Raw genomic sequence first — 12,095 nt, forward strand, 5'->3', positions numbered from 1 at the left:
GTCTTGTCACCTCTTTTTACATCTTTAGCCATTTTTTCTTCTGCTCGCGCTTTCGCTAGCCATATTTCCGTCTTCATTTCTTTGAGTTTAATCTGATAATCTTTTCCATGATCCTCTCGTTGCATTCTTTTGTATTTCTTGAACAAAGCCTCTTTTGCTCTTATTTTTTCAGCTACTTGGTTGGAGAACCATATAGGCTTCTGTTTCTCTTGTTTTTGTTTACTTTCCTCGTGTAAAGATCAGTCGCCATATTTATAGCAGCCTTCAGCTTTGACCACTGATGTTCTACTTCTCCTATGCCTTCCCACTCCAACAGCTCCTTTTTCAGGTATTCCCCCATTTTATCAAAGTATGTCTGAAATCCAGTACTTTGAGTTTTGTGCATCCGCACTATGCCTTCTCCCTTATATCAAACCATACGGTGTGATGATCACTATTACATAGGTGGGCACCCACCCAGATATCAGAAACACTACCTCCATTAGTGAACACTAGATCCAGCATTGACTCTTCCCTCGTGGGGTCCGTCACCATTTGTCTGAACAAGGCATTTTGACAGGCGTCCACAATCTCCCTACTTCTTTCCGATTCCACAGACGGGATGTTCCAATCCACATGAAACATGTTGAAATCTCCTAACAGTAGCATCTTCCCTTTCATACCAATCTTTTGAGTATCCTCTATCAGATCCTTGTCTAGCTTCTCCATTTGTGTAGGAGGTCTGTAGATAACCCCCGTGTGGATACAGGTTCCATTTTCTCTTTCCAGGACGATCCATAAAGCTTCTTCCTTTCTCCAGGTGCCCCGCATTTCAGCCGCTCTGATATTGTCTCTCACATACAGCACCACTCCTCCACCCCTTTGGCCCCCTCTATCGTTTCTAAAAAGATTATAGCCTGGTATAGTCACATGCCGTTCATGGGAATCATTGAACCACATCTCTGTAATAGCAACAATATCCAGGTTTTCTTCAAACATCAGGGCTTGCAAGTCTTGAACCTTTTTACCTAGACTACGAGCATTTGTGCTCATTGCTTTCCAGCTGCATAGTGAGTTTAGTTGGTTTTCTATATTTAGATTACCTTTCCCTCTGCCATCAAGTTTATTCTGGGAGCGACTTTCCGAATTCCCTGTTTCCTTTTACTGCTTATTTTCAAAAGAGAAGGCCGGCCATCTTCCGACACAAATCGGGAGATGGCCAGTCATCTCTCAAGTGCGGTGAAATCGGCATAATCGAAAGCCGATTTTGGCCGCCCTCAACTGCAGTCCATCGCAGGGGTGGCTAAAGTGTAAGAGGGCATGTCCCAGTGTGGCAATACTTATATGACTTCAAAAATTCATAACATTTCAGCTAAAATGATATTTTGTTTTAAGAAGTTTGATAGGGCAACTCTTTCCTTGATCAAGTTGCATTGAGTACCTTTTCAGGCATGTGTCCCTTTTAAACTGGCCTGTTTGATTTTCAAATTATTTGCTGTTACATAGCCGGCTAAGTTCACTATTCAGCTCTTAACCAGCTATGGAGCACCAAATAAAGATATGACTGACTTTTATGCAATCCTATATATGTGGTTTCCCTGGCTGGTTAAGTGCTGAATATTGCACTTAGCCGGCCCTGTAAACCCAAAACTTCAATGCTGAAGCCTAGATAAGCATCTAATATCATACCTATAAGTAAGACATTACTGGGCTATATTAAGCAGAAAAGGAGTAAACAGTCTATATTTTAAAGAACTTAAGGATTTAATTCACTGTCTCCAAGACTAAATAAAATATTGAGATGGTTCTGGGTGAGTGGAGTGGAGGAGTGGCCTAGTGGTTAGGATGGTGGACTTTGGTCCTGGGGAACTGAGTTTGATTCCCGGCACAGGCAGCTCCTTGTGATTCTGGGCAAGTCACTTAACCCTCCATTGCCTGCCGCAATGAGCCTGCCATGAGTGGGAAAAGCACGGGTTACAAATGTAACAAAAATAATAAAATAAAAATAAAGAGATATAAGACAGCACTTACCTAACAACTTTGGCAGATAGGTGGAACGTGGATGTAGCAAATAAAAGTGTTAGCAATAGAAATGGAGGTACTATTCAATAATGTACAGTATATAAAGTGGCTACAAGTGAAATTTCTGCACATGGTGGGGCAGAGGAGAAATGAAGCCCTCTATACAATGCCCCAATACATTTCTATGGGACCACCAGTTCCAACAGCTGCAGCATATATACACTGATTCACTATAACAGAATGATTGAGGAATTACAGCTTTTAAAATGCCATCCCTCACATACCCACTTGCTACATTTAGCAAAGATAAAATGAATCTTCACCTTTTGGCACAAATATATCGGCCAGAATCACCAGGCTGGCCAAGAAGGAGGAGGTACTCAGGGTTCTGTGGCGCCCAAAGTAACACAATGATGCAGTAGTAATCAATTTAGCAGGGATGTCAATGACTCCAAAAATGATTTGCATCATGTAGATATCGATTCCAAAGTTCTGCAGGTCCAAGAACAAGCCATAATAGCAAAAACTGGTGGAGAACCTGCAGATGGTAATGGGAATAAAAAGAATTCATGTGTTTATCTGTGGGTTTGGACTGAGACCCAAAAACTTGAAATATTGTGACAGGACATGTGACATGTATGGCAGCAGCTAATGGCTGGAAAATATGGCACCATGTCTGGATTTGGGAGGGGGTGGAGGGTGGGAGAATGGTTTGAGTGAGCAGGCTGCTTTTGCCCAATTCTCATCCTTTTACAATCTTCCTCCCCCTACGGCCTTCTCTGGATCCCCATCATACTGTCTGCTGTGGCAGCAATTCCAGGACAATGGGTATGCTCACACAGGCTTTGAACTCTGGGTCAGCATGCTGTGGCAGTTGGCACAGGAGACAACTGTCTACTTTGCCTGTGTGAAAATCCAAGCCCAAGTAACAAGTGTGTGACAGGAACCAGTTTGCTGTATGTAATGAAAGTGAATTTTAAAGATTGTTTTTCAACCCTGTCTGGACCGACCAATGCACTCGGGGTCTGTATTGTTGATTAGAAGTAATTCTGTTTGTTTAACTTTGATTGTGTGAAAATAAGTTGGAACGCAGAAGATAAGACACAGCTCTAACTAATTTGATATGTGAAGGGGAGGATGGTTCTTGTTTCCAGGTCCAGCCTGGCCACCTGGAGTTGGAAAACATGTGACCATGTTCCCACAGTACCTAAACAGAGAAGCATTCTGTAGTTTTCCTTAGAAGCATTCTGTAACTTTCCCTAGTTCTGAATTTGCGCTCAGAACCTAATAAAAAGGGAGGGCTTGTCACAGCAGAGTGGGCACTCATCTGTGAGTAACATACGGACTGCGCAGAGGATTTGTTCCTGGTCTAAAGCTCCTGGCTCTCGCTGTGAACCGGGACCCCCCCCCCCCCCCCCCCAGCTTATGTTACGAGCCTGGATGATGGAGACCAGTGATGTTGTATGTATGTATTGCTTCTTTTCCTGGTCTAAGAACTCTTGGCATTGCTTAGATGTAGAGACCAGTGATGTAATGATTGTTTATACAGCTAATCATTGTGTGTATATGTGCTAATCATTGTATATATCCTAATCATTGTAGAATTTAGCTCCTCTAATAAAGGTTTTCATTTACTTATTACGAATCCAAAAGAATCCACAGTAGTCTGTGTTAGTGAGATAGGCTGTAAATCCATAGCAGTTCACTGTATCTAGTCATAAGTGGATGACAGGGATAGGGACAGCCATCTTGAGATACTGTTCCAGAAATTTAAGTTAGCACTTAAAACACATTATTTTAACATAGCATTTCACCAAACATAACCTGTTGCTTACCTGTGGAGCAGAAATTTGCCAATGCAAAACACATCCAGAAATGCTCAGACTTTTTCCTTGTTCAGTTTACTTAATATGTCTTAGGTAATAACTCTTGAGCTGGGATTGGTAGTGGAATGTTGCTAGTATTTGGGTTTCTGCCAGGTACTTGTGACCTGGATTGGCCACTGTTGGAAGCAGGATACTGGGCTAGATGGACCATTGGTCTGACCCAATATGGCTATTCTTATGTTCTTATAGTGAGAGAATAAAATGGGTAACAGAAGAAAAAACTTAGAAATTTCAGAGGAGAGGAAATGTGAACAAAGGAAAAATAAATTAAAAAAATACAAAGGCTGAAAATATGTTACTGTATCAACTCTGTTGCAGTTGCAACTGAGAAGGCAGGTAGGAAGGTTGAGGCTGGCTTGGAAGGAAGGGATGGGGACTGAGAGAGTGATAAAGAGGGCAGAGAGAGAGAGAGAGAGAGAGAGAGAGAGAGTGTGTAGGTTGAGAAGGGGAGGGATAAGACTTATCAATGACCATCTGCCAGGAGGGAGAGAAAATTCCCCCTCTGACATTAATCTTGTCTTTTTCTAACCCCCCCCCCCCAAACAAGGTAGGCAAACCTGCTTATGGCTTATCCTTAGGTTTCAGTTCATCAGACCTTAACCATTCATGTGTCAGTTTGATCAACAAATCGTTACTGGAGTAACGGTTCTTATTTTCTGCCATACTTATGCCTTTGCAACATTTTTTCCTCATTTGCTGATATAATTCCTTGATGAATTATTTTCTTTTCCTTCACAAGTTCTGTTGCTTCCTTCCTTATTGGTATCAGTGGCTTCTCATTCATTCCTTCTACTGATCTCAATGCTTGTCCAAGTTTAATGATGGACATGGATTCTGGACATGTACTTTCATATTTCAACATCTTTTGCAGATTTGGATCTAATGATAACAGTTAAGTAAGCCTGGAGGCCTATGATAGTAAGTAGCTCTATAGGTATAATCTATTTCTAGGAGGACCAGTCCTCCTTCAGGTTAGGAAATATACCATCTATTTCTACTTCTATTCATGTTTTATATAGTGTCAACTGTCCCAATGGATCCAAAGCAGTTAACAAACAGAATAAGCCTTCAAATAAAAGGGAATTACTTTTTGTTAACTAGAAATTACATCAAACAAGTACAATTATGTTATTACTCAAACAAAAATGTTTTAAAGGCCTTTCTAAAAGTAAAATATGATGGAATGGGTCTAATGTCTCGAGGGAGATCATTCCAAATCTTGACTGCCTGAAAAGAAAACAAATCCTCATGAACCCTTTTTAAATATATGTTTTTAGATGTGGGAAAGCCCATTTGGGTAAAGTGCCTAAGAAACAGTTACTCCATCCAATGGTCGGAAAAAACAAAAGATGTATTACATCTTCAGAAATCAGGCTGCAAATTACTTTAAAAAACAAGCAAGCTAGCTTAAATCTAATTCATTGTTTAATAGGTAACCAGTGAAGATCTTTCATAAAGCTAGACATAGATTGAAAGCGACCTCTACTAAATATCAGTCTAAATGCTGAATTGTAAACGATGTTGCAATTTAACTGAGATGCCACCATATAAGGAATCGCAATAATTCAAAAGTGGCTACAAAATTATGTGGGTGGAATGATGCTCTGATCGCACGGAACTCTCTGAGGTTGAAAAAAACCTTTCTTGCTAAGTGCATCGATCTGGTCAGTATAGGACAAATTTGAGTCTAAAATAATACCTAACACTTTAGACTGATTTTCAATTAATTTTTCACCCATTGATAATATACTGGGCTTATACTGATTCTTATAAACGACCTTATGGGTATGGAGGAGATTTCATGTTCATATATCAAGATCTATATAAGAGGCCAGTCTACAGTTCCAAAGTTGTATGGGAATTGCTATCAGTTAATGGCTTGAATCTTATTCCACAATGATAATGCACTCTCTATATCAATTTTTATACTCGTGTGTGTGCCTAAATGCTAAAGATACATATGTAATTTATAGTATTCTATAAAGTTATATGAATAAGTGTGAGTCCCTCCCAGACCCCCTATGTGTATGTCTACCTGAAAATACATGGTGGTTGCTTGGACACACTGCATTTTACAGGCATCTTTTATACTGCTGATACTACTGTTCCTACCAGAACCTTTGCACCAGCCTTACAGCCAGTTGCTCTAACTCACGTGGAGGGGCATAATCGAACGGAAATGCCTATCTCCATGGGCGTTTATCTCCGAGAACGGGTCCGTGAAGGGGCGGGCCGAACCGTATTTTCGAAAAAATGGGCGTTTGTTTTTTTTAGCAATAATGGAAACTAAAAATGCCTAGCTCAAAAATATCCTAATCTGAGCCATTTGGTCGTGGGAGGGGCCAGGATTCGTAGTACACTCGCCCCCCTGATATGCCAGGACACCAACTGGACACCCTAGGTCAGTGCGGTGGATTTCAGAAAAAGCTCCCACATATAGCTGCCTTACCACAGGTGCTGAGCTCCCAACCCCCCTCCCCCAAAACCCACTACCCACAAATGTACAACACTACCATAGCTCTTAGGGGTGAAGGGGGCACCTACATGTGGGTACAGTGGGTTTTGGAGGCCTCCCCTTTATCAGCACGTGTTACAAGGGGGGGATGGGCCTGGGGCCACCTGGCTGAAGTGCACTGCGGTACCCACTAAAAGTGCTCCAGGGACCTGCATACACGCAGGCCTCTAGGACTGGTTGCTGCTATATAACCTTGGTACACCAGTTGACACCTGAAGACTAATCTCTCCGAAAACGTCCTTTATTGGAATAACCGCGTTTACTCACAGTTAACTGCAGATCAGAGGTTGTGCCCCACTGGCAACGAGTCTCCCTGGTACTGAGATGAGCAGTAGGTCAGAGCTGGCAGAATGCTGTACAATGCCCTCTTTCATCACATTCAAGGTAAGAACTAAGTTCTGTAACGTGGCTAACACAGGAAAGGGAACTAAAACTGGCTTACAAAAATGGCCACTACCGCATGGACTACAACATGAAACACAACAGGGCACACTCTGACCCAGTAGGCAGGGGGAAAAGCACCATGGGAGAAGAGCCTACCAACTACCAACATCGTGAGACTGTAACACAAGCTAATGAAATCACGGAGCCCAATACCCTACACCCACCACAATGCAATGCTGATGTGACCCTGTAGTGCATCCGAGAGCCACATCTGACCCAGGGAAAGGCTGTGACAGGATCAAACACATTCTGCTGTCATGGAGGTGGGTACGGCATTTGAGGCTGGCATACAGGCTGGAAAAAAAGTTTGTAAAGTGGGGGTTTTTTTGGTGGGAGGGGGTTAGTGACCACTGGGGGAGTCCGGGGAGGTCATCCCTGATTCCCTCCAGTGGTCATCTGGGCAGTTGGAGCACTTTTTTGGGACTTGTTCGTGAAAAAAAAGGGTCCAAAAAAAGTGACCCAAAATCGCGGTAAAAACGCCTTTTTTTTCGATTATCAGCTAAAGACGCCCATCTCTCCTCGGCTGATAACCATGCCCCAGTTCCGCCTCCACCACACCTATGACACGCCCTCATCAACTTTATTCGTTTCCGTGACGGAGTGCAGTTGGAAACGCCCAAAATCGGCTTTCGATTATACCGATTTGGGCGCCTTTGCGAGACAAACGTCTATCTCCCGATTTAGGTCACACTATAGGCGTTTTTCTCTTTTGGAAATAAGCTGGAGAGAATACTGCTGTGACCCCTGAGGCAGGCGGCTCCATCCGCCGAAACACAGCCCATGTCAGGTCCTTGTCCTGGTGCTTTGAATAAAAGGATTTTCAAGCATTTGGTCGACCTCTACTTCAACCTGTTTTGGCTTAATTCTCTGTAGAGGTTCTCTTCCTGTTTGCTGTACTTACCTGAAAATACACACATCTGTTCCAATTAGTTTTCCTGAATTAATATATCAAGACTTCCAGTGCAGTTTTGACTGGTGACATTGCGATATGCTTAAACCTTTATGTTTTATTGATATTTTGACTATCCTTTTAAACTATTAACATGCAATGGAGTTTCTGTTTCTTTCTTTCAATATTTAGATGGTGCGCAGTGCCTCTGTCATTTTTAGTATTGTAAACCGTATTGCTGTGTACACACAAATTGGCAGTATAGTAAGGGGCTCATTTTCAAAATAGGAAAGCATCTAAAAAATGTCATAAAGTGGCATTTGGACATTTCCCTCCAAAACACATCCAAATCATGATTTTCAAAACTCAGATTTGAGATGTTTTTCTCTGCACAAGGGCCGTGTTTGGGGTGGGATTTGGGCATTCCCAAGACTTGAATATTTTTCTGCAATAATGAAACAAAGCAAAAATGTCCAGGGCTAAAAGTTAAATGGTTTGATCTAGACCTGTTTCAATCACGGCTAAGTCACATTTGAAAAAAATATGCAGGACCATGATCAACTTATGGTAAAGTATAGAAATGATCAAAGAGCCATCAAAGTAGCTAAGTTTCACCGAGACAAATATGACTATACAAAGGGATATGTATATCCATGGATCGATATACAACGGAGAGCAAAAAGAGCAAGGGGGTACAGTAGGAAGGTTAATTTCAAGTTGCCATCTAGCGACTCATCTGGGGATGAGGACCGAAGTGAAAAAGAGAGAAAAACACAAAGAACAGAGTCCAGTAAGGAGGTCAGTGAGGGGTTGTCACATTCTTTTTTAAGGTTGCCACAACAAATAGTGGAAAAGGATACAGCGGCAGCAATAGAGCAACCCAAAAAGACAGGGCGCAAGTAGGTAATGTTATTAACATTTCCTCTGTTTCCCTTACTATAGAACAAAAGAGGGTCCTGAATAAGGGCCTTTCTTTTGTTCCTTTTAGAAAATATGATCCCTTTGGCACCCGTCAGGGTTTATTTTGTTTCTATAGGAACTTACGCTTAAGAGCGTTCTTTGGCCAAGTGAACACAGGTGAAGCAGATGATGCCATTTATGCTAGTCATAGAAAATCCAAATGGGTTCCTCTGGGTACTCTGGACCCATCTGTTGTGGCATTTCAACGGCTAGTATTGTGAGATTTGTCTAGTTTAGAGAAGTCTAAAAGGGTACAGTGCAGTAATTTAACCAATGATGAATGGCACTGTATACAAAAATTAGCTAATGATCCGATGGTGATGGTAAAAAGAGCGGATAACAGGGGTGCTATTGTGGTGATGGACAAAGCGAAGTACATGAATGAAGGATTGTTACAACTGCATAATGAGACGTATTATAAGGAGCTGCAACAGGAGGCGTATTATAAGGAGCTGCAACAGGACCCTATGGGTCCAAGAAAACAACAGGGTAACCGATCCGCAAACTCCAAGATGGGAAAAAACCAAAGCAGATCAGTACAGATAAAACAAAATTTCAGATAATCTATGGGAGTGGACTTGGAGATCCTTGTTTAAATGCTCCAAATCCTTGTCGATCTTACAATCTATGTACTTCTTTATGCATAGGGCATTGTGGACACCTCTTAGACTTCATATAATTGACCCCTCAAAGTCTAACCTTTGTTGGTCTTGTCAGTCTCAGCAAGGCAACCTTAAACACCTTATATTTGATTGTACATGTATTCAAAACTACTGGAAAGATATTTGGTCACTGTTGACGGATGTTTTCCACCTTTCGAGTTCAATATCTTATAAATGTGTGATACTTAAAGACCGCTGTTTTCAGAACAGTTTAAAGCTTAATGAATGTGCAATTGTTAACACCATGCTTTCATTGGCTCTGAAGGTAATTTTTTTACACTGGAAATCTCTGAACCAGATCACATATCAGGAATGGTGGAATTTATTGTTCCAAACTTATAAATACGAAACATATTTTGCAAAACAAATCATTTAATTTTGCCTTACATGAGGAAAAATGGTCTCCCCTTGTATCTTATTTTCAAAATGTACCACGCTGTGCTTAATATCACTTGTTGTTGCTCTCTCACTGGATATGGCATCTGCATGTTTTTTTTTTCTCTTTTATTGCCTGGTACATCGTTTATAATTCCTGTTGGATAGTTGTTGCTTATTGCTTGTACTGTATTGAAAACCAATAAAAATATTAAAACCAAAAACAAAATTTTAATGGAAAATAGTTGAATTGAAATATTAAGCCCGACACAGGCCGTGTTTTGCCCAACTGGGCTGCATCAGGGGCTACAAAACAAATAGTAGTTTAACAATTAAAAACATATAAAAAAACAAATGAAACATGTAACAATAAAAAAACAAATTAAAAGCAATCATAAAAATGAAAAACTAAAGGCTCAGCTGATATTACAAAACACCATGAAAATAAAAGTTAAAAACATCATAATATTAAAACATTACAATAATAAAACCACATAATGATACAACCAAAAAACATGACAATCAGGCTTATTTTCAAAATTGATCGCCGGCCATCTTCCAACATAAATCAGGAGATGGCCGGCGATCTCTCAAAAGCGGCCAAATCGGTATAATCGAAAGCAGCTTTTTTGACACCATCGCCGCTTTCCTGTCGCCGCGCCGGTGAAAGTTCAAGGGGGCATGTTGGCGGCATAGCGAAGGCAGGACATGGGCGGGCATGGGCGTGGCTACCAGATGGCCGCTTTCGTGGATAATGGAAAAAAAAGCGGCGTTAATCAGTATTTCGCCGGGTTTACTTGGTCCTTTTATTTTCACGACCAAGCCTCAAAAAGGTGCCCCAACTGACCAGATGACCACCAGAGGGAATGGGGGATGACCTCCCCGTGGTCCCCCAGTGGTCACCAACCCTCTCCCACACTAAAAAAATAAAAACCTCTTTTTACCAGCCTCTATGCCAGCCTCAAATGTCATACCCAGCTCCCTAACAGCAGTATGCCAGCAGTATGCAAGTCACTGGAGCAGTTTTTAATGGGTGCAGTGCACTTCAGGCAGGCAGACCCAGGTCCATCCCCTCCCCCTACCTGTTACACTTGTGGTGCTAAGTGTTGAGCCCTTCAAACCCCCCCAAAACCCACTGTACCCACATGTATGTGCCCCCCTTCACCCTTAAGGGCTATGGTAATGGTGTAGAGTTGTGGGAAGTGGGTTTGGGGGGATTTGGGGGCACAGCACCCAAGGTAAGGGAGCTATGCACCTGGGAGCTATTTGTGTATTTTTAAAACATTTATAGAAGTGCCCCCTAGGGTGCTCGGTTGGTGTCCTGGCATGTCAGGGGGACCAGTGCACTACAAATGCTGGCTCCTCCCATGACCAAATGCCTTGGATTTCGCCTGGTTTGAGATGGCTGGCATTTTATTCCATATCGCTGAAAAACAAAACCGGCGATCTCAAACCCAGCAAACTCTGGCATTTGGGCGGGCTAAACCGTGTTATCGAAAAAAAATATGGCCGGCCATCTTTTTCGATAATACGATTCCGGCCAGCTGTTATGCCGCCGCCAAAATAGATTGCCAACGATCTATTTCGCCAGCGACGTTCATTTATGCCCCTCATTATGAGTTAAATTCTGAAATACTGAGTGGAGGAGTGGCTTAGTGGTTAGAGTGGTGGACTTTGGTCCTGGGGAACTGGGTTCGATTCCCACTGCAGGCACAGGCAGCTCCTTGTGACTCTGGGCAAGTCACTTAACCCTCCATTGCCCCAGGTACAAATAAGTACCTAAGCCGCATTGAGCCTGCCATGAGTGGGAAAGCGCGGGGTACAAATAAAAAAAATATATATATATATAACCATATAAACTGATAACATATAAAATTAGAAAAATAAATGTTGCAGTATACATATAATCAAACAAGTATAATTAATATGGATATATAGCGTACATATGATATATTAAAATAAAAAGTAATAACAAATAAAAGAAGTACATGCTGCAATATGACCAAACAAAAAGTGATTAAATATGTGTTGGATAATAGTGAAATGAACTCGCACCTACTAGATATTCTTTTTCTGAAATTCACACATCTGTGTGACCAGATAAATTCCACTTAAAAATCTACAAATCAAAATAAAATAAACTGTAATGTGTAAAACAGAGATAAATATATATAAGAAAAAATATAATACCACAATAAAATAATAATAAAATAATCCAATAAATAAATAAATAATAAATAAATAAATAAATAAAAAGATAAAAAAAAAATAAAAAGATAACCCTAATGTGTAAAACACACACACACACACACACACACACACACACACACACACACACACACACACACACACATATATATATA

At 41.2% G+C, this 12,095-nt stretch overlaps 1 protein-coding gene across 1 annotated transcript in view; it reads right to left on the reverse strand.

Moving 5' to 3' along the window:
- LOC115480790 (solute carrier family 22 member 6-A-like) overlaps nt 1-12,095 on the reverse strand; it is a 125,634-nt gene that overhangs the window by 34,262 nt on the left and 79,277 nt on the right. The window contains exon 7 of the mRNA XM_030219691.1: nt 2,325-2,539. Coding sequence (XP_030075551.1) covers nt 2,325-2,539 — 215 coding nt within the window. The remainder of the gene's footprint in view (nt 1-2,324; nt 2,540-12,095) is intronic.

The sequence above is a fragment of the Microcaecilia unicolor genome, chromosome 11 (genome assembly GCF_901765095.1).
Source record: "Microcaecilia unicolor chromosome 11, aMicUni1.1, whole genome shotgun sequence".
Classification (NCBI taxonomy): Eukaryota; Metazoa; Chordata; class Amphibia; order Gymnophiona; family Siphonopidae; genus Microcaecilia; species Microcaecilia unicolor.